The 25144-nt window shown below is 38.9% G+C and overlaps 1 protein-coding gene across 1 annotated transcript in view; it reads left to right on the plus strand.

Annotated features, from left to right (window-relative positions):
* The first annotated feature begins 4413 nt into the window (after nucleotides 1-4413).
* LOC108665256 overlaps nucleotides 4414-25144 on the plus strand; it is a 60016-nt gene continuing 39285 nt past the window's right edge. The window contains exons 1-4 of the mRNA XM_018151991.2: nucleotides 4414-4470; nucleotides 4944-5097; nucleotides 7657-7882; nucleotides 19967-20042. Coding sequence (XP_018007480.2) covers nucleotides 4944-5097; nucleotides 7657-7882; nucleotides 19967-20042 — 456 coding nt within the window. The 5' untranslated portion in view covers nucleotides 4414-4470. The remainder of the gene's footprint in view (nucleotides 4471-4943; nucleotides 5098-7656; nucleotides 7883-19966; nucleotides 20043-25144) is intronic.

Genomic DNA, 25144 nt, shown 5'->3' on the forward strand with positions numbered 1-25144 from the left:
TTTTAGATCTCACCAAGTAACGCTGCACGAATTAACTACACTTCATTCCATTTTGGATGCGTATATATAATTATAAAGTAACCGAATGATTAAAAGGGCCAAAAAATTTTCGGCCCGAAAATAAAAAATGTTAGAACATGAAGCGGTTATTTCATACTTCACAATAGCCCAATTCTCTTAACATAAAATCTTGGCGAAGGAACGCCTGCACGCCTCACCGAAAAAGACCATATCGTTGCCGGCCATCTTCATAATATTATACTGCGAGACGTGAAGATATCAGATCAACTTCGTTCATTCAGGCCAAAATAAATGCAGTTCCTTATAAGATATCGTGCTCATATTAAGTGAAGTCTTGACCTTGGATATTAGATTTCGTTCAATAATTATGAACATTTAGAACAAGCGAATTAGATGGAAATGCTCGCCATGAAAGATAACTGTGTGAGTATACGCATGTCATTCTGATAAGAGGAAAAGATCAAGATTATCAGTATGAAATAACACGAGGCATGCTGAGAAACCAGCATGCCTGTATTTTATAACCAATATCCGTTTCTGTGCATCCGCGCAGTGTTTGCTAGAAACCTTAATATCTGCTATGACCTAGTCGGAATTTTCGATTAATTTTTCGCCGTACATCATTGAAAGCGACTGAAAATAGTTAGAAACCTTTGTTACAGTTAATGGTTTCTTCTACTCATAATAATAAGTCTTTGCTATTTCAAAAAAAAAAAAATAAATAAAACATCGATTACTTACGTTACAAAATTTGTGTGTGCTTGAAGCCTGGCGCTCTACTCCAATAGCGCTATATAATGTACAGCCCTATTGGAGCTCGCTCCGCAATAGCGTGTTGAGGTACTATTTGGACCTGAAATCTTGATGATGGGATTTGCGATTTTGGATGATAAAATTCGGGATGGCGGGATTCAAGATGATAGGTTAGAGATAACGGGTTTTTTCGAAACTACAAATATTCGTATCGGAGAAAGTAGATTCACTCTTCGCGACGTCCCCACGCATCGCACGTCTTATCATGGATGCCATTCTGGCCGAAATAGGCGTCCTGCCTGCTGTTGCCTGCCTATATCGAGCATTGCGCGACAACGGAGTGTTCGTTATAGGCCGTTGCTACGCCAGAAATCATTTGCAATGCTGCTGCCGAGCATCGGCCTATGTCGACCCATAGTCCTCAAAACCTGCTTGGCGTTCGTGGTGTTCGCCACTGTGTGCAGCCGTGTCGCCGGTTTTCGTTCGACTGCCTCAACATCCGTTCGCTGAAAAACAGGGTTGAAGAGTTTCTTCACATTGGTCGCTCGCATTCACTAGATGTCGTCTTCCTGATCGAGAGCGGACTGCTGGACGTTGTCATCACGCGTGCCGACTTTCAAAGTTTGCCAGTCGACATCATCGAGATCGCAATATCCGACCATCGACTTCAGTGGACGGTACCATGTGTGCGCCCGGTGCCAGCGTGCAAAGCCGATACCTGTCGTCCGTGGCGCGGATTCGACGATGTCTTACGTGAAAATCTTCATTCGCCCCGACTATGTCGGCTTAACTCATGGTTGGCACTATCAGTCAATGGCCTCGTGCAACTCTATAACACTGAACTGACCTGTGCACTCTATCGTCATTCGTGCATGCAAAGTTCGGGTACCCCAACGAGTGTCCAACCCATATTTCGACGATGAATGTAGTCTCGAAGCGGGGGATTGGACTGCTCCAGCGGGCGAACAGACGCGGCAATCCTGCTGCTGCCGTTGCTGTAGCCTCCATCTGGCGGGATACGCGGCGCAATTATGCCGCCCTTCTTCGTTCAACAAGGGAGCCATTTTGGCGCCAGTGAGTCGACGCTCAACGCAGCGATCTTTGAGCGCTGTGGTGTTTGCCAGATAAACTCGTGGGAAGAGGTCATACAGAGACTTCGGGTGATGTAAGCGTGGAGGAATTCCATGCGGTTTTTTGAAAAACAAAATTTCTGCTGTGCGAGCGTCGCCGGCCAAAGCTTCGCCGGCAGAATTTGCGCCATGCCCGTTCGACTGCGGACTGCATGCTCCAATAATTCACTCGCGTACACGAGGCAGCTGCTTGATAGCTCCTACAACTCCCCCCCCCCCCGCCATGTCTGACCATTCATCCGGCAGAGCAATCCAACCTGCTGGACTTGGCCAACACCATCATTTCCCTGACGAGTCAATACTTAACCATAGTTATTCCTAACAAAATTACAATTCACACATATTACAACTCAAATTTGAATGCCTCAATATAACTTTTCACAGAAGGTTCACCAACAATGAAGTGCAAAATGCTTCACGACTGACAGAATGAAAGTGACGAGTATCGGATGATCAGGGTGAACAGGCTTCTTCTCTAAAGGCAGTAAAATCGAAAGACTAAAACATTAATAACAAATGAGTACAAATTTAACAGAACAAAATTAATATAAGAAATAACTGTTTGAATGATCGCAGAAAAATGACAAGGAAAATCGCCTTACAAAAATGAGCAATGCATGAGGCGCGGTTACACTAGCTACGTTGAATTAACCCGCTTGTGTACCATTAAAACAACCATAGCATTTTTATATAATGATGCACCACTTTGCTGGGGCGGTTTAACCAGTAAACATTACAGTGTTTGGAGGATCCTAAGAGTGGCTCCTAGGGGACAACTTTCTTGAGCACGCGACCATCTTTGCCTGAGAGGCAAATGGCTGTAATTTGCGTCTACAGGGAGCCTGATGATCTTCAGGCGCGGGCTGTGGGAAGTTCAACTTAATGTCACCGACTGACCTGGAAAGGCCATGCCCTCGAAAGGCCATGAACGAATGGGAAGCTTGGGCAAATTATATTCATACGAGCCATTTTTATGAAGCGTTCCGTCAACTGTTTGCTGAATAACGAAATGTATTTTTTTGTATGCACGCTCAATTTAATTCTGCCATCGAATATATTCTCTCCCTATTTATATAAAACTTATTTTTGAGATTTATTATTTCTAGCAAGTTTTTTTAATGTGTTATTAATTTGATCATTTAACCGGCATCGTCACAAGTAAAAAATTTGATTTTATTATAAATGCAGCTAAGTGCGTCTCGACACGCCGGGTGGCTGTTTGTGCCTTTCTTTATTAATTAATTGGAATCGATCGTCTTGAATCTCTGAAATCGTCTCAGAGACTTTTGAATCCTTTGGTATTGTAAATTCCTCAATTTCTTTCTATTGGTTGTCCGTTGGCTTCAAGCCATCGGAATTGACAGAGTAACCTAGGAAATCCAATTTCGAAACTCCAAATTTACATTTGAAATAATATTACTTAACTGTCCTGTAATAAATCACTGTCAAAATTATAATTCCTGCAAACTTCGCATGGTCTTAAGGAATACCAAGCAAATGTCATGATTTTAATCAGTGCTTAAAGGAAGTTCTCAAGTATTATTCAGGCTTAAGTGGCAATATGGGGCAAATCTCGAATCGTGCAAATCTTAAATGGTTAATTATTCATCCAAACAAATGTCAGAATTTGAGTCAGTTTCTGAAAATATTCTTGATAAACGATCAAGCTTGTGTAGTATTGATGAGATTTTCTTGCGTTACTAGGAGAACTGGCGCGATAGAGTGGAAGGCTGCCAGGAGCTGCAGGCGCTGTTGTCAGGGCCCGTGTCGCTGGCAGCGCTGTTGCCACATTTGCCGCAGCTTCTGCAGATCTTAGAGGCCCTCAGACACGATGCCAGCTTCCAGGTGGTCAACGCCAGCCTGCAGGTGTGAATGGTTTGCATTGTAAACAATTTTTTAGGCTAATTTACTCAGTAATTATCTTAAATAATGCTGGATAATTTAAACACATAAAGATAAGCCATCAGAAAGTTTGACAAGTGATTGGGCTACAAACACAGCCTTCCAACTGATGTTTATTTATACATTAAAATTTTTAAATATTTCATTGATGCAAAAAGTATGGGAGAGAATCACTAAAGATTTTAGTAAAAAATACTTATACCCTTTATGCAATGTGAGTAATTTAATAAACTGTTTACAGGTGATCAACACTCTGATCGGCGTGCTCGGCAAGTCCCTCCCAGACCACCTACCCGCTATCCTGTGGTCTGTGGTCCGCCATGTGGGCGACCCGCGTGTGATGGTCCGCATCCAGGGCATGAAGGTCTACCACACGCTGCTGCAGGCGGCCTCTCCTATGGCTGTGACGCCTCTCCTCTGCGACCACCTGAGTCACCGCAACTCCAGAGTCAGGGAGGACTGCATCAATCTTCTGGTCGTCGCGCTGCTCACCTTCCCCAGCTCGGACTTCGACCTCGCGGCCCTGGGTGAGCGGGTGGCGCGGTGCCTGCTCGACCCCAAGCGCCGAGTGCGGCAGTCCTCATTGGAGGCCATGGCGACCATCGCGCAGTTTCTGGGGCCAAACAAACTGCCGCAGCTGCCAGAGTTCATCGAGAAGTTAGAGGTGAGGAAATTATTCTCGTTCCTGCAATTTTGAAATACTGAGGTCACCAAACAAGTATTATAGACCTTCGATGAAAAGATATTAATTTTGACCATTTGAATTTGGCATCATAAATGTATGGACAAACGTAATTTGTTACATTCAGTCTGTAATGAGATAATAGGCTGAATGCTGAATTGTATTTATTTCTTGGTGGCAAAAAAATTTGCGCTGTAAATAGAGGCGTTTGATGAATATAGATCTGAATCAGGTTTGGTGCTCTGATATGTCACTTCTAGCGAACCGTCCGAGGACATGCCATCCACAGCTGCGACTGTGCCAGTGAGCTTGTCACAACACTTGACTCAATTAAAATACACTTGAACAAACAACGGAGTCTAATTATTGGCTTACGACATCTTATTTCATAAGTCAAATGTTTTGGGGCTACGAAGTATGTATTATATCGGTACACTTGCCTCATTGTGGTGCAGATGGACGAGGGCGTGGCCACGGGAGGGGAGCTGCTGGCGGCGGTGCAGGCGCGGCTAGCGCGACGCTCCCTGCCGCGCATCACAGACGAGGGACTCCTGGAGTACGCGGTCAACCCGCACGCCCCTCGCAAGGCCACCGCACCCGCCCCAAAAGGTTGCATGCACGAGTAGATACATGCCTCAGTTACATGCACGAGTAGTTACAAACCTCTGACTTTATACATGCACGAGTAGTTACAAAAATCTAAGTTACATGCACGAGTAGATGCATGCCTCTAAGTTACATGCTCGAGTAGTTGCATGCCTCTAAGTTACATGCACGAGTAGCTACATGCCTCTAAGTTACATGCACGAGTAGTTACAGTGGCTCGTAAAAGTATTGGATACATTGCAATTTTCTTCATATCTCAAGTTAAAGTGCGAGATTTTTTATAATATTTGGTCAGTATATTGCTAATGGTGCTAGAAACATTATATAGAAAGGATATTGGAAAGTATGCATTGTTTAGATTTTATTCAACAAATAGAAAAATTGACCCACTCAAAAGTATTGGGTACATGTTCAAAAATAATCAAAAATAACTTTTTTGACGTCCTCAAAATTCGCTCTTCACTTCAGACGTTCCACTAACTTCATAACCTTATCTAATTGGCCAATCAGGGCAGTTTGCTATTGTTTACGAGATTTTGTGTTCCGGTGATGATATTCTTCTGCTTCATCTTTAAAATCTAATTTTAAATGATTAAAACTCGAGAGTTGGCGACAGATTTGCGTCAAAAGATCATAGTTTGTCACAAGAAACGGAAGAGGTATCGAATAATATCTAAGGAGCCTGATCTGTCATTGATTACAGTTGGAAATATCTTCAAGAAGCAATCATCCTAATGATATCATCCGAGCATGCTGTTGCTAACCTTCCAAGACCTGGTCGTCCAAGTAAACTAACGGACGGTAATGCAAGGTGGATTAATTAGGGGAGCGTCTAGGTGGAAAATCGACGGTATTAACTTTTCCGGTTTTTAGTCTCATCATAAAACTGACATTCTGAGCTATCCAACGGTACCAACACCATCTCTGTACGCTGATTTATGCGTTCACGACACATCCCGAAAGGGAGGGGGGTGGGGGAGTTCTTTAACAAATAAGATAGGGGGAAATTAGCTGCCGAGCATTTAAATAGAGTTTGCTTGAGCTGCAGTTCAGTTACCCGCCTGGCGTCGTACGGGGTAGTGTGCATGCAGTCGCTCCCACCATCTTTGACTGGAATCAAACTCCAGTAACGTTTAGTTTCGTATCCTTGCTGCATTGAGTGCCTATTGCGATGCGCGCGGGACTTTGTCGCGCTCTCCTGAATATTCACACTTATTGTCACGGCAAACCTATCTCCTCCTAGAGTTTTGAAGCCACAGCGATGAGACATATACCATTCGATTCGCAATTAAAATATCTAGAGATTGGTCATAGCTTTTTTTTCATTTCGTTATAGTTTTGAAAATATTTTGAAAAAAGGGGAGGGGGAAGGGAAAATCGAAAAATTTTCGAAAATTTTGCGAAAAATGCTCTCCCATCCACAAATATTCGAAATTCGAAAATAGCTTCTTACTAACTACTCGAAATTTGAATGCACGAGTAGTTATATGCTTCTAAGTTACATGCACGAGTAGTTACATGCCTCTCAGTTACATGCACGAGTAGTTACATAACTCCAAGTTACATGCAGGAGTAGTTACAAAACTCCAAGTTACATGCAGGAGTAGTTACATGCCTCTAAGTTACATGCATGAGTAGTTATATGCCTCTAAATTACATGCACGAGTAGTTATATGCCTCTAAGTTACATGCACGAGTAGTTACATACCTCTAATTTACATGAACGAGTAGTTATATGCCTCTACGTTACATGCACGAGTAGTTACATACCTCTAAGTTACATGAACGAGTAGTTATATGCCTCTAAGTTACATGCACGAGTAGTTACATGTCTCTAAGTTACATGCACGAGTAGATACATGCCTCTAAGTTACATGCACGAGTAGTTACGAACATCTAAGTTACATGCACGAGCAGTTTCATATACCTCTAAGTTACATGCACGAGTAGTTTCATATACCTCTAAGTTACATGCACGAGTAGTTACATACCTCTAAGTTACATGCAGGAGTATTTACATACTTCCAAAGAACATACCTCTAAGTTAATACTCAAGCCAATAGAATTGCTTTGCCCCTGGAATAAGGCGAGACATCCTTCATCAGTACATTCGATGGATTTAGTGCACTTTGATTAGAAATATCATTTTGATGGACCAATTATCGTTATAAAAATAAAATCATTGCTACATAGCCCCCATATCTCAGTAAATACCACTTGTAGCCAGGAAGCTGTTTTTGAAATGCGATGCATTAGATTTAAAATATTTTTAAAATAAAGTTAAAATATATTAAAATAGAAGATTCTCGCCGAGAAGTGAAAATTTAATTTGAATTCTAAAATTTATATTTTAAAATTATTTAATTTACATTTTGCGCTTTCAGCTTGAATTTCTTCGAGATTGTGGATCATTCTAATGAAATAGTCGCTGATTGAACGAGAATCTTGACCAGGATCGAGTAGTTAATCCCTTACGGTATTGCACTGGTATAATTGTACTGAAACTCGGTACGATCATTACGTTGTAAAATTCTGCAGTTTGAAAGGGTTAATCGTGAACAGGCGCAGACGTTGACTGGATCCTTGCCGGCCAAGGGGGTCTATCCTTGGGTTCAGTGAGCGGCCCCGGCGTCGCTCAGACCTCGGGGTCTGGTGGTCTACTCTCTCACAGCTTCTCCGGTCCTATAGCGCTCTCCGCCAGCTTCTCTGGCACTGGGGGACTTGCCAGAGCTCTGTCCCCCGTGGACTTTCGTGACGGATCGTTGGGCAGGTTTTCCCCGCATGCCAGGTGAGACGTGGGCGAGATCAAATTTTGAATATATTATAGGAATATCTCAACTATATTATTAGAGTATGGAATATCTTAATTTATCCGATGAAAATCGACGTGAAAAAAACTTTTTTGGGGCTGGCGAAAAACACCATATTACCCAGCGCGATGTTCATTGGATATTTTGACTCGAGAGTTAAAATTGAATGTGTGTAGTTTATTTTTTTTTCAAATGTCATCACTCCGACATTTATCAATCAACAACTCCGACATTGTAATGCAATGGGAAAATCCCCTAGATGGCTTTACGCTTTCAAGATACATGGCATGCATTTCATAGTTGCGACGTCTCATCGATCACCCGAAACTTCGACTGCCCTTAATTCTCAAACAATAAATACTACACATTTACTGGTAAAAAATGATAACAATTACCATTTATGACGTCATCGACCACCCTGAAAACGACAAGGATTTATTTGCCAGTTGAAATAAGATTAACGAGTGATGGAGAAACGATTTTTGCTAATTATACAGACAATTTGATGTCATCATCAAATCTTATCATTGAGCCAGGAATATCATTATAGAAATGTAACGGATCGGGTTTACTTTGAGAAATTTGACGTGCTGTGAGTGACACCGTTTGCTAGCTCTACGAACTGAACGGAAGCTATTGCTACGCCTGAAAACGAGCCAATGATGGGGCAATAACTAGATCGTGCAATTTAAAAGCAAAATTTCTGAGCATAATACTTGAGTCACCTACTGAAAACACGCGATGTTTACGTCTGGAGAGATTTAAACTCTAGAGGACTTAAGAAATAAATCAAACCTTAGAATTCAAAGAAGATTACTGAGCATACTAATATAGTCACAAATTAAATAAAGCGATATCTACGTCTGAAGACGAATAAGCGATGAGGGACTTGAGTAAATATCCCATAATAGAATATTGACAAATTTACTGAACATACAGCCGTGATCACACACTGAACACTACGTCTGTAGACAACCGATCTATAGGGACTCAAGACATAGACTAGTTTATCACACCTTAAAATATAAGGTAAATATTAAGCATACTATGATAATTATAAATTGAATACAAGTGATATCTAAGTATGAAGACGAACATACGATGAGGACTCAAGTATTGTACATTTTAGAAAATAAAAAGATTTGCTGCACATACAACCATAATCGCAAACTGAAAGCAGGCGATGTCTATCTAGAGACAACCAAACAATTCTGGACTTAAGTGATATTTCACACTATTTAGTACAGAAATATTACAGCGTATGCTTCAAAGTCACGTACTGCACAAGCTACGTCTGCGTCTGAAGATGACCATGCAATAGAGGCATTAACGAGTATTGAACCGTTTATTTTCAAAAAATTCACTGAGCATATTACTATAATCTTAAGCTGAACACGAGCGGTATACGATATATGCTCGTGAACACGACCAAACGATAGGAGACTTGAATATTTTATACCTCACGATATGAAAAAAATTTACTGAGCATATTACTATAATCTTAGACAGAACACAAGCGACATCTGCTGGTGAACGCGACCAAACTATAGGATACTTAAAAATATTATACCTTACGATATGAAAAAAATTTACTGAGCATTTTACTATAATCTTAAACTGAACACAAGTGATATCTGCTTTTGCACACGAGCAAATGATAGGAACCTTAGTTGTATTATACCTTAATCTATACATAATCTTAAACTGAACACAAGCGATATCTGTTCATGAATACGACCAAACGTTAGGAGACTTAAATATATTATACATTAGGATATGAAAAAAATTTACTGAGCATATTACTATAATCTTAAACTGAACTCGACCAAACGATAGGATACTTAAATATATTATACCTTAGGATATGAGGATACTTAAATATATTATACCTTAGGATATGAAAAATATTTACTGAGCGTATTACTATAATCTTAAACTGAACACAAGCGATATCTGCTCGCGAACACGCCCAAACGATCGGAGACTTAAATACATTTTTCCTTTGGAAATGAAAAATATTTACTGAGCATATTACTATAATCTTAAACTGAACACAAGCGATATCTGCTCGTGAATACGACCAAACGTTAGGAGACTTAATTATATTATACATTAGGATATGAAAAAAATTTACTGAGCATATTACTATAATCTTAAACTGAACACAAGCGACAGCTTCTCGTGAACACGACCAAATGATAGTATACTTAAATATATTATACCTTAGGATATGAAAAATATTTACTGAGCATATTACTATAATCTTAAACTGAACACAAGCGATATCTGCTCGTGAACACGACCAAACGATAGGGGACTTAAATATATTATACCTTAGAATAAACAAATATTACTAAGCATATTAATATAATCTTAAACTGAACACAAGCGATATCTGCTCATGAACATGATCAAACGATAGCGAGACATATATATATTACATCTTAGAATATACAAATACAATAATCTTAAATTGAACGCAAGCGATACCTGCTTGTGAACACAATCAAATGATAAGAGACTTAAATATATTATATCTTAGAATGTTAAAGCATCCTCATTTCTTTAGGCCGACCTCTCCAGAGTACAAGCTTTCTTGTATTCGCAAACATATTTACGAGTCGTCTGTTTACCTGAGATTTATTTATGCCATAGCTCTAATGATTTGGTGAGAACTCATTAGTAATTTGTTTATATATGCTTCACGATTTACTTGTATTCGGAATATGAATTAAGTCGTTATTTAAATGTGTTCCTTATAGAATTTTTAAAATTATTTCAGAAACTGGTAAATAAGTACTAAACCTCGAAACGGCCATTCCAATACTGTATCCCACAAACCTTGAACCAGAGGAACCAACCCAGAATTCTTTACATGGAACATAGAAAAGTTACTGAGCATTACACTATTATCTTAAACTGAACACAAGACATATCTGCTTGTGAACGCAATCAAACGATGCTAGACTAAAATATATTATATCACAGAATATTCAAAAATTCACAGAGCATATTACTATGAGCTTAAACTGAACCTAAGTGATATCTGTTTATGAACACGAGCAAACGATAGGATATTTAGATATATTATACCTTAAAGTATACTTAAGCTTAAACTGAACATAAGCGAAATCTGCTCGTGAACGGATCAAACGATTGTAGGCTTAAATACATTATGCCGTAGAATGTGCAAAAATTTAATTAGCATATTACTATAATCTTCAACTGAAACAAGCGACATCTGCTCGTGAACAGGATCAAACGATAGTAGGCTTAAATACATTATGCCGTAGAATGTGCAAAAATTTAATTAGCATATTACTATAATCTTCAATTGAACACAAGCGATATCTGCTTGTGAACGGATCAAACGATTGTAGGCTTAAATACATTATGCCGTAGAATGTGCAAAAATTTAATTAGCATATTACTATAATCTTCAACCTGTCTCTTATACACATCTAGATGTGTATAAGAGACAGATCTTAAACTGAACACAAGCGATATCCTGTCTCTTATACACATCATCTAGATGTGTATAAGAGACAGGCATATTACTATAATCATAAATTGAACACAAGCGATATCTGCTTGTGAACATGACCAAACGATAGGGGACTTGAATATATTATACCTTAGAATATACAAAATATTACTAAGCCTATTAATATAATCTTAAACTGAACACAAGCGATATCTGCTTATGAACATGATCAAACGATAGCGAGACATATATATATTACACCTTAGAATATACAAATACAGAGCATATTACTATAATCTTAAACTGAACACAAGCGATATCCTGTCTCTTATACACATCATCTAGATGTGTATAAGAGACAGAGCGATATCTGCTCGCGAACACGACCAAACGATCGGAGACTTAAATACATTATACCTTTGGATATGAAAAATATTTACTGGAGCATATTACTATAATCTTAAATTGAACGCAAGCGATACCTGCTTGTGAACACAATCAAATGATAAGAGACTTAAATATATTATATCTTAGAATGTAAAGCATCCTCATTTCTTTAGGCCGACCTCTCCAGAGTACAAGCTTTCTTGTATTCGCAAACTCATTTACGAGTCGTCTGTCACCTGAGATTTATCTATGCCATAGCTCTAGTGATTTGGTGAGAACTCATTAGTAATTTGTTTATATATGCTTCACAATTTACTTGTATTCGGAATATGAATTAAGTCGTTATTTAAATGTGTTCCTTATAGAATTTTAAAAATTATGCCAGAAACTGGTAAATAAGTACTAAACCTCGAAACGGCCATTCCAATACTGTATCCCACAAACTTTGTACCAGAGGAAGCAACCCAGAATTCTTTACATGGAACATAGAAAAGTTACTGAGCATTACACTATTATCTTAAACTGAACACAAGACATATCTGCTTGTGAACGCGATCAAACGATACTAGACTAAAATATATTATATCACACAATATTTAAAAATTCACAGAGCATATTATTATGAGCTTAAACTGAACCTAAGTGATATCTGTTTATGAACACGAGCAAACGATAGGATATTTAGATATATTATACCTTAAAGTATACTTAAGCTTAAACTGAACATAAGCGAAATCTGCTCGTGAACGGATCAAACGATTGTAGGCTTAAATACATTATGCCGTAGAATGTGCAAAAATTTAATTAGCATATTACTATAATCTTCAACTGAAACAAGCGACATCTGCTCGTGAACAGGATCAAACGATAGTAGGCTTAAATACATTATGCCGTAGAATGTGCAAAAATTTAATTAGCATATTACTATAATCTTCAATTGAACACAAGCGATATCTGCTTGTGAACGGATCAAACGATTGTAGGCTTAAATACATTATGCCGTAGAATGTGCAAAAATTTAATTAGCATATTACTATAATCTTCAACCTGTCTCTTATACACATCTAGATGTGTATAAGAGACAGATCTTAAACTGAACACAAGCGATATCCTGTCTCTTATACACATCATCTAGATGTGTATAAGAGACAGGCATATTACTATAATCATAAATTGAACACAAGCGATATCTGCTTGTGAACATGACCAAACGATAGGGGACTTGAATATATTATACCTTAGAATATACAAAATATTACTAAGCCTATTAATATAATCTTAAACTGAACACAAGCGATATCTGCTTATGAACATGATCAAACGATAGCGAGACATATATATATTACACCTTAGAATATACAAATACAGAGCATATTACTATAATCTTAAACTGAACACAAGCGATATCCTGTCTCTTATACACATCATCTAGATGTGTATAAGAGACAGAGCGATATCTGCTCGCGAACACGACCAAACGATCGGAGACTTAAATACATTATACCTTTGGATATGAAAAATATTTACTGGAGCATATTACAATAATCTTAAATTGAACGCGAGCTATATCTGCTTGTGAACACAATCAAATGATAAGAGACTTAAATATATTATATCTTAGAATGTAAAGCATCCTCATTTCTTTAGGCCGACCTCTGCAGAGTACAAGCTTTCTTGTATTCGCAAACTCATTTACGAGTCGTCTGTCACCTGAGATTATTGGTGCCATAGCTCTAATGGTTTGGTGAGAACCCATTAGTAATTTGTTTATATATGCTTCATGATTTACTTGTATTTGAATTATGAATTAAGTCGTTATTTAAATGTGTTCCGTAAAGAATTTTTTAAATTATTTCAGAAACCGGTAAATAAGAACTAAACCTCGAAACGGACATTCCAATACTGTATCCCACAAACCTTGAACCAAAGGAACCAACCCAGAATTCTTTACATAGAATATAGAAAAGTTACAGAGCATTACACTATTATCTTAAACTGAACACAAGACATATCTGCTTGTGAGCGCGATCAAACGAAACTAGACTAAAATATATGATATCACAGAATATTCAAAAATTCACAGAGCATATTATTATGAGCTTAAACTGAACCTAAGTGATATCTGTTTATGAACACGAGCAAACGATAGGATTCTTAGATATGTTAGACCTTAAAGTATACTTAAGCTTAAACTGAACATAAGCGAAATCTGCTCGTGAACAGGATCAAACGATAGTAGGCTTAAATACATTATGCCGTAGAATGTGCAAAAATTTAATTAGCATATTACTATAATCTTCAACTGAACACAAGCGATATCTGCTCGTGAACACGACCAAACGATAGGAGACCTAAATATATTATACCTTAGCATATGAAAAAAATTCACTGAGCATATTACTATAATCATAAACTGAAACAAGCGACATCTGCTCGTGAACACGACCAAACGATAGGATACTTAAATATATTATACCTTAGGATATGAAAAATATTTACTGAGCATATTACTATAATCTTAAACTGAACACAAGCGACATCTGCTACTGAACACGAACTGTCTCTTATACACATCTAGATGTGTATAAGAGACAGAGCTTAAACTGAACACAAGCGATATCTGCTCGCGAACACGACCAAACGATCGGAGACTTAAATACATTATACCTTTGGATATGAGAAATATTTACTGAGCATATTACTATAATCTTAAACTGAACACAAGCGACATCTGCTCGCGAACACGACCAAACGATCGGAGACTTAAATACATTATACCTTTGGATATGAACAATATTTACTGAGCTTATTACTATAATCTTAAACTGAACACAAGCGAAATCTGCTCGTGAACACGACCAAACGATAGAATACTTAAATATATTATACCTTAGGATATTAAAAATACTTACTGAGCATATTACTATAATCTTAAACTGAACACAAGCGATATCTGCTCGTGAACACGACCAAACGATAGGGAACTTAAATATATTATACCTAAGAATATACAAAATGTTACTGAGCCTATTAATATAATCTTGAACTGAACACAAGCGATATCTGCTTGTGAACACGATCAAACGATAGGAGAATTAACCACATTATTGCTTAGGATATTAAAAAAATTTACTGAACTTATTACTACAATCTTAAACTGAACACAAGCGAAGTGAACACGACCAAACGATAAAAGACTTAAATATATTATAACTTAGTATATGATAAAATTTATTGAGCATATTACTATAATCTTAAATTGAATACAAGCGATATCTGCTCGTAAACACGATCAAGCGTTAGGAGACCTAAATATATTATACCTTAGCATATGAAAAAAATTTACTGAGCATATTACTATAATCTTAAACTGAACACAAGCGACATCTGCTCGCGAACACGACCAAACGATAGGACACTTATATATATTATACCTTAGGATATGAAAAATATTTACTGAGCATATTACTATAATCTTAAACTGAACACAAGCGATATCTGCTCGCGAACACGACCAAACGATCGGAGACTTAAATACATTATACCTTTGGATATGAAAAATATTTACTGAGCATATTACTATAATCTTAAACTGAACACAAGCGACATCTGCTCGTGAACACGACCAAACGATAGGATACTTAAATATATAATACCTTATGATATGAAAAATATTTACTGAGCGTATTACTACAATCTAAAACTGAACACAAGCGATATCTGCTCGCGAACACGACCAAACGATAGGATACCTAAATATATTATACCTTAGGATATGAAAAATATTTACTGAGCGTATTACTATTATCTTAAACTGAACACAAGCGATCTCTGCTCGCGAACACGACCAAACGATCGGAGACCTAAATACATTATATCTTTGTATATGAAAAATATTTACTGAGCATATTACTATAATCTTAAACTGAACACAAGCGATATCTGCTCGTGAATAAGACCAAACGATAGGAGACTTTAATATATTATACCTTAGGATATGAAAAAAATTTACTGAGCATATGACTATAATAATATACATATGACTATAAGAATATACAAAACGTTACTGAGTTCAACCGCTGCCTTCAGTCTAAAAAAAAGTTTTAGAATATTTTCTTACGCACTCGGATTCCGTTGTGAACAAAAAAGTGATCTGTTGACTGCGATCGCAAACGAGTGTATAATTGCCGGGTTTTGATTGTTTTCATAACTTAAATGAAGAGCAGTGCAGTAGAGATGTAGCTCTGTGGATTAGAACCTCTTTTGGTCCCAGTAAGTTAAATTATATGCAGAGCATCAATTAGCTACAGAATCAGTGTGGTGCGAACTTTCTTTAAAAGACAAGGATAACCTCCTCATAGGGGCCCTTTATAGATCACCAAAAAGTTTCTCTGATAATGATAAAGTATTTAATAGCCATTTACCGAGCATATCTTTCAGCAGGTCGCATACGTTTATCGTTAGTGACTTTATCCATACCGAAATAGACTGGGCAGATGGATCTTCTCCAAGAGATTGGAATCACCCAGCATCCCTGTTCATGGAGTCTATGCGAGACTCATTTATAACCCTGAACATCATCAAGCCAACCCATTTTAGTTGTAAACAGACTCCAAGTATTCTAGATCAAGTGTTTACTAGTAAAGGATCAATGTTAGATGAGCTTCGCCACGAAGCTCTGTTTTGCAAAAGCCACCACCAATCATTGTTTTTCAGTATTAAGTCCTATGCAGAAAAGACCCTTCGGAAGCGTGAACGTTTGAAATTTGCGAAAGGCGACTATGAGAAACTCTGTGAAGCAGTGAATGCGGCGAATATTTTGGACTGTATTAAGGACATGAATAAGTCGACCAAACGATAGGATACTTAAATATATTATACCTTAGGATATGAAAAATATTTACTGAGCATATTACTATAATCTTAAACTGAACACAAGCGATATCTGCTCGCGAACACGACCAAACGATAAAAGACTTAAATATATTATACCTTAGGATATGAAAAAAATTTACTGAGCATTTCACTATAAGGTTAAACTGAACACAAGTGATATCCGTTTATGAACACGAGCAAACGATAAGATACTTAGATATATTATACCTTAACAGTATACCTAAGCTTAAACTGAACATAAGCGACATCTGCTCGTGAACAGGATTAATCGATAGTAGGCTTAAATACATTATACCGTAGAATATGCAAAAATTTATTTAGCATATTACTATAATCTTCAACTGAATACATGCGATATCTGCTTGAGAACACGACCAAACGATAGGAGACATGAGAATATTAAACCTTTTTATATGAAAAATATTTACTGAGCATATTACTATAATCTTAAACTGAACACAAGCAATATCTTCCTCTGAACACGATCAAACGTTAGGAGACTTAACTATCTTATAACTTAGGATATGAAAAAAATTTACTGAGCTTATTTAATGTTCGTAACCCGAAGTTTGACGATATTTCACCATGCTCACCACGTCGCTATATAGCTATAATCCTAAACTGAACACAAGCGATATCTTCTTGTGAACATGATCAAACAATAGGAGACCTAACTATATTATACCTTGGAATATACAAAAAGTTACTGGACATTTTATTATAATCTTGAACTGAACACAAGCGATATCTGCTTGTGAATACGATCAAACGATATGAGACTTAAATATAATATACTATAGGATATGAAAAAAAATTCTGTGCATATTACTATAATCTTAAACTAAACACAAGAGATATCTGCTACTGAACACGATCAAACGATAGGAGACATAAATATATTACACCTTAGAGTGTACAAATAATTACTGAGCATATTGCTATATCTTCAACTGAACACAAGAAATATTTGCTCGTGACCACGATCAAAGGAGACTTAAATCTATTACGACATACGATATAAAAATATTTACTGAGCATATTACTATAATCTTAAACAGAACACAAGCGATATCTGCTTCTGAACACATTCAAACGATAGAGGACTTAAATATATTATACCCTAGAATATACAAAACGTTACTGAGTGCAACCGCTGCCTTCAGTCTAAAAAAAAGTTTTAGAATATTTTCTTACGCACTCGGATTCCGTTTTGAACAAAAAAGTGATCTGTTGACTGCGATCGCAAACGAGTGTATGGACATTATTTGTATTACAAAAGCACTCCCTAAAAATCACGGGGGGGAGGAATTGTGCCTGCTGAATTTCAGTTGCCGGGTTTTGATTGTTTTCATAACTTAAATGAAGAGCAGTGCAGTAGAGATGTAGCTCTGTGGATTAGAACCTCTTATGGTCCCAGTAAGTTAAATTATATGCAGAGCATCAATTAGCTAGAGAATCAGTGTGGTGCGAACTTTCTCTAAAAGACAAGGATAAACTCCTCATAGGTGATCTTTATAGATCACCAAAAAGTTCCTCTGATAATGATAAAGTATTTAATAGCCATTTACCGAGCATATCTTTCAGCAGGTCGCATACATTTATCGTTGGTGACTTTATTCATCCCGAAATAGACTGGGCAGATGGATCTTCTCCAAGAGATTGGAATCACCCAGCATCCCTGTTCTTGGAGTCTATGCGAGACTCATTTATAACCCTGAACATCATCAAGCCAACCCATTTTAGTTGTAAACAGACCCCAAGTATTCTAGATCAAGTGTTTACTAGTAAAGGATCAATGTTAGATGAGCTTTGCCACGGAGCTCTGTTTTGCAAAAGCCACCACCAATCATTGTTTTTCAGTATTAAGTTTTATGCAGAAAAGACCCTTCGGAAGCGTGAACGTTTGAAATTTGCGAAAGGCGACTATGATAAACTCCGTGAAGCAGTGAATGCGGCGAATATTTTGGACTGTATTAAGGACATGAATAAGACTGATTCGTGGTCATATTTCAAAGACACGGTTATGTCTGCAGTTGATGCCCGTGTACCTAAGACTACGCTTGGAGGAGTCAAAAAGTCCCAGTGGATGAACAGTACAGTTAAGGCTCAGCTAAAGAACAAGAAGGAAGCCTACAAACGTCATTTGCGAACTCGCAGCGATGCTGATTTTGACCCGTATGCAAAAGCTCAAAATCTTGCTAAAAAGTCTGTCTTACTGCAGTGAAAAAATTCGAAAAAAAAATATTGCCAAAATCCCAAAAGAATCCGAANAACTCATCCACGCGACAACATTTCTTCTCTCTTCGAATCACCGACATGTGGCAGCTGCGTTTTAACGCTGACAAATGTAAAGTAATCCACCTTGGCAAGAATAGTGAACAGCAAGATAACAGTATGAGAAGACATGGCTGCAACGACAGAGTGATGATGTCGAAGTCGACAATGGAAAAAAATTTAGGGATTAATGTCTACAATAAGTTGAAATTTTCTAAGCATAGCTTAAGGTAATAATGCTAATAAACGACTTGGACTGATCAGACGCTCTTACCAGTACATTGATGCTGAAGCGATGAAACTGTTGTATGTCACTGTCGTGCGTTCGAACCTAGAGTTTGGAAACGCCGTGTGGACACCAAAACTAGAAAAGGACAAAAATTAAGTCGATAGTGTTCAAAGACGTGCAACAATAATAATCACGGGATTAAAAGGCAAGCCTTATGAAGAAAGGTTAAAGATTTTGAAGCTTCCAAGCCTCTGTTATCGACGTCTGCGTGGTAACCTCGTTGAAGTATGCAAGTATACCCACGGTTTATACAAGGTCCCAGAAGGATTATTCGAATTTGAAACATTAATCAACACCAGGGGCCACAACTACAAACTAAAAAAACTGCGTTGTAACACATCCGTGCGACGACATTTCTTCCCGCTTCCAGTCACTGACATGTGAAACGGCCTCCCTGATAGCATCGTTGACGCTCCGAGTAAGAACACCTTCAAGAACAGACTAGACTAGACGAAGCTATGCAGGAGCATATGTTCAGTCTTGAAGTGCCTAGCACCTTTCGGACCAGGCAATAAGTCCAGCAGCTAACTCAATCAATTCGTCAGTTATGGAAAGATCGGGTTCATAAGGCTGGATCCCTTGTGAATCAAGTCACGAAAAGTACAAGAATCGGCAACAGGCTATGTGCCTATTTCTTCAGTGCCGACACTTCTATTCTATTCTTACCTGTCCGATATGAGATCAAAATTTAATAAAGTTACCTCTAATTATAGATTTGTTTTCTATGAGCAGGTCCAATCAGTTAGAGGAAGGACTGCAGAGGAATAAATCGCTGTCTGACGCCACGCTTAACCTCTCTCCAATTGTTGTGAGTAACATTAAATGTAATTATTTTGACACGAATAGCAGAGAAGCGGGAGGCAAGAAGTGAGTTGCATAAACCGTCTACTGCACTATTCATTTATTATTTGTGAGAGAAAATAAATTAAAGAGAATTATTAGACATTCATTCTAACAAACAATGGCTGTTTTCTTGTAGCGTTAGAGATTTTAGAGCGGTTGCGAAAATCTACGGTACAGATTTTATACATTTAGGTACCATTCGACCGAATAATAACTTAACTATTTGGATGTAAGCCGTCAAAGCTTATGTAAAACCATTTCTTTAGAATAGTGTACTAATTTTTTAATTGATAAGAAATAAATTCCACAATTTACTTATTTTTATTAAGATGCACAGAAGCTTTTCAAAAAATATCAAAACCCTTTAATGAAAAAGTTTTAATTGTCATTTACAGGTTTTGTTTCTGAGAACATTGGTGAAACCTTGAATTTAAGCAATGAAATTTCATACATATAACCAACATAAACGCGTAATTCAAAAGAACATTACACTTGACTTCTAATGTGTGAGGTATTTATCCACAAGGCAACGAGGGGCGTTGTGAATTGGAAATAGCAAAAAAATGCATAATCATTGATTGCACTTCATGAACGACCGAATCCATCGATTGGTACAAAAAACGGACATGTTTGAAAATTTTATGTCATGTCCAGGCATGACTATTCAATATTCCGCAAAGAAATTAGTCGCATTAGATTACTTGCGTGCTGCACGCTACACGAGCGGCCACAATGCTATCGGTTGTCGCTGTAAGGAACAGACTCCACGTCGGTAGCTCGGAACTCACAGTTCGCCGGTCGTGAGCGAGGCTGCATCGGGAGTCGTGACTGCGTGACCAGTCAGTGGCTCAGTTAGCCTCGTCTTGTGAGGTGTGGTTAATTTAGCACTGCACAATTTGAGTGCATGCAACTAAACAGCTGTACCGCAGTGGTGATTGTGAAATGTAACGTTGTTTCAACGTTAGACGAAAACTCGTGTCACTATCTATGATCTGCCTCCACCACATTTTTTTTATTATCTGAAAAACCGTGTTCCTTCCACCTCTTATAAATTGTACCTATAGATATTTGAGGGTATATTGGTTCAACTTGCAATAACTATAGTTTATGGATGCTTAAAATCAAATGTGTATAAAGGTTACCAATGTTTTAATATTGCCATATAGCAGGTGCTGCTTACAAAGGTTGTGGTACATGTTATCGCTTGGACTATTCATAGAAACGAACCTTCTGGAGCAAAATGATCTTCTGGAAGGCAGCCTTGTGTGACGCACCACTCTATTAATGCAATATTTAGCAATAAAATGATAGCCTCTCATACTAATCAGTTACTTATCTCATTTAAAATATTTAATGTTTGGAAACGGAGTATGTTAATTAAAAATAGGAAGAAACTGGTTAATACAGAAATTTAAGTTTTCCAATTAAGTAATTGTGTGACAAAGAGTATTTCACTTCTTCGTTAGGGTTGCCGTCTCTTTTCTCACAGTTCAAATACGAACTGGCTGATAGTATTTTTATTCCCACCTTCTACAGTGATAAGAACTACGGTGTATTAAAACCTGGTTGATTATTTGAGCAAAATACACAATTGACGAACTTTACCAATACCATGCCCGACTATGCCCCGCTCTGAGGCTGGAATTAAAGCCTCCACACAAATAAGAAGTGAGAGAATTCCACCCATCCTACCTGAAGCCTCAGGTCCAGCATCTGCCTCCCCACCTCCCTCGGACGCCCCGTTCCTCCTCGTGGGATTGGGTCTAGGAGAGCCCCCAAGGCTCCCTTCCCCACCTACTGAGATTGCATCACAAAACTCCTTCCCTGGTGGAGGCGACGCAACGCAAACGAAAGGAGTTGCAAGTTATCCATCACTCACTCAGTTCGCTTACCCAGAGTTTGAAGGCACCACCCATTTCCCTTCATTGAATCCAATCCTAAGGCGACACTCGGGGAAAAAGAGCCACCACCGTCGGTCTTTTTCGTCCCTTGGATCTGCTGAGTTGGCAACCGCAGCAAGAGAGGGGGGAATGTGGAAGGTCGTGTGTGGGGGCGGGGGAGTTTGTTCCAAGTGGGGGGAACCACCTTCGTCGACCCTCGTGGGTAATCCGATCCACGCCAGGATGATCAGCCCCGGACCCTTCATTGCCCGGGAGCCTGTGCGTCTGCCCTTCCTTGAGACCTCGCCGAGTCAAGTTCTGCAGAAACTCCATCATGGAGTTGCTACGGTATGTGGCAAAATAGACAATGAAGTAAGCCTTGTTTGGTATACACAACAACTATGAATATTCTTCTCCTTAAATTCTTTGGTCATATTAACTAGAGTTACATTGCATTCGTAAACTGCGAATTCGTGTGCAATTCTGCCCACACGTGTTCACTTGAGTTTATTCAGTTCTGCTGCAAAGAAAAGGGGTAAATATATGCTTTTCTATTTTTCTATGGCATATTTTTCTATTAATTTTGCATTTTTTCATCCTAATATATTAGTAATTGACTTTCTGCGTTAGCCGAAAACTGGCAGCTCTTGGCTTTTTTAGCCACAAATCAAGATAAGTGCCTGTCCATAAATGTGATTGGAGATTACCTGGTGCCATAGCTCCATGCACGAATAGGGTAGCGTATGACAGACTGGCTCATCGATTGGTGGCTTCAAACCTACAATGCTGAGCCGCCGCCACTCGAGTGATGCTTCAGTGCAGGTCAATACCGAGCGGTCGTGGCCAGGTATCTGACCACTCACCAAAACTGGGGTGGGTAGTAGTCCGGTTACTCCGGTCCGGTATCTGACTACTCACCAAAACTGGGGCGGGTACTAGTCAGGTAACTACTGTAACTGACTACTCACCAATGCCGGGGTGAGTAGAAGTCGACTACTCACCAATATCGGGGTGGGCAATAGTCAGGTATCTGACTACTCACCTATATTGGGTGGGTATTAGCCCGGTATCTAACTACAATACTCACCTATACCGGCCTGACCTCAGGCAACTGCGCAGTAGGCCACTACCAGGCATTTGAAGCGACATAACCCGTAGAGTTATTTTCACCCACTGCCATCTTAAAATGGCTCTTACAATTAGCTTGCGATAATAAGCATGTTTGACTATGTTGATACCGTCTATAGAAACTTATTTTTATAATTATTTATTTCTGTGGAGCCACACTCTTGTTGCCTGCAGAGTTTCCGTTCTCTAGGCCGAAGAGTCATTACTTCGTCCTGGTAAATCCCCGAGAAAGTTTTATGCAGGCTTGATGTTCATGGATTTTAGATAAGGAGGAGTGGTTGTGTTTACGCGTAGTTTTGAAATGCTGACGAGGGTAAATGCTATAAAGGTAAATACGATCTCGGGACAATTTTTTTCGCGTAACATTAGCTCGCTGCAAAAAAACTGTTTTCATCTCCTATTAAATCGAAACTACGATGTCGGGATAGAAATTTAAAAAAAATCCCTCATATATTTCATAGAAGTTCTAGCAGGAAATTCATGGAAATACTCGTACTTAAATCCTGAACTCGTGCGAAAAGCCAAGCCTGAAATTAGGAAGCGCAGCATATAACCCCAAACTCATTTCTCGCGCATGAGGTGAAATGTAGATAGTGATGGAAGAACAACAAATATGCGAGAAAATGCATGAAAATAGGAGTGTTTTGCATACTAGTGAAACAGAGTACCTATCATAAATCATACATCCTCCCATCCCCCTTTCCCATCCCCCCTTCTTAGTCCTCCTTCTCGTCCCATTCACTCCCATTCCCAACCCCTGCAGTGCCTCCCCTTCTAACATTCTTTACTAGAGAAATGTCTGGAACTTAAAAGCTAGTGCAAAGAGATTTGCTTGAATGACCAAACATTTATTGGATAGATATATCCTATGGAAATGACTGTCTCAATATGAATTTAGCTATTGGAGTATGGGGGTTAAAAAAGTAGTTCGTGAGTATGGGCGAAGGTAGAAGGTAATTAAATGTCTCAGCAAGAAAACTTTGCGGAGAGTTCTTTAACTCGTTTAAAAATAGGAGTGGAAATAAACTATATGGGCATCCCTTCGATTAGAAAACTGCTTGATGTTGCATTGGCACTGCGTGCGGATGTAGACATGGTTCGCAAGAACAATGATTGATGTGCCAATAACGGCATGATAGAAACGAATATTCAAACCACGGAACCGAAAACTCGGCGTGTTTGTTTTTTTTGGAACTAGCGCAGTGTGTGTCCGCTGCAAAGAAATCTATAGATTTTCGCCGGCCACGATGAGTCTTAAGTGTCGCGCATGCCCGGGTGTAACCAACCGCCGCTCACCCACTCGCCAATATCCTGCTGACAAAAGAGGGCTTCTCTTGGTCCTTGGTATTTGTTTCGGACGTAGCAGTCCCAGGCCAGGATGGATCGCCGTCTCTGATTATCGTTCATCCTCCCTCATTTGGCATTTGGGCCACCTGATGCACGATGCTGTTGCTTGCTTCTCGCCGCTGGTAGTGTTGCAGGGGAGTTCGATCTAGGATTGTACCCAGAAACACGACCAGTTGTCTCTTGAAGGTCTCCAGAGTGAACTCTCCCTCTCTCAGATCCTTTGGTAGGACTTTAAACAGCCTCGGAACTGCCACGGAAAGTGATCCTTAACGCAAGGATTGAAATCTGACTGCGGATCTGTTGCGTAGTAGACTGCGGATCTGTTGCACAGTTTCCCCCTTCTCTCGTTGTGATATGTCTCAATCCTGAAGGTCTCGCTCTCGAAGTTTGGCACCAATTCGGTTATCATTTTCCATGTGTCCAGAATGACATACCTCTCCCGTCTCCTTTGCAGTGAGTACAGACCCAGGCGACTCTACCTCTCCCAGTAGTTCAACTCTTCCATCCCTCAGAGCCTGGAAGTGAAGGTTCGCTGGACACCTTCCAGTTGCCGCACTGCGCCGAGTGTGAACGGGGTCCAGAGTTGGCAGCAGTATTCAAGAATTTGTATTACAAGGGCTCTAAAGAGTGTGATCATCGGTTCTGCTTCTCTTGTTCTGAACGTCCGCCAGATCCACCCCATTTGTAGCCTACCTCTTGCGGTTATTGCCGT

Source organism: Hyalella azteca, unplaced genomic scaffold (assembly GCF_000764305.2).
Source record: "Hyalella azteca isolate HAZT.00-mixed unplaced genomic scaffold, Hazt_2.0.2 contig11473, whole genome shotgun sequence".
Lineage (NCBI taxonomy): Eukaryota > Metazoa > Arthropoda > Malacostraca > Amphipoda > Hyalellidae > Hyalella > Hyalella azteca.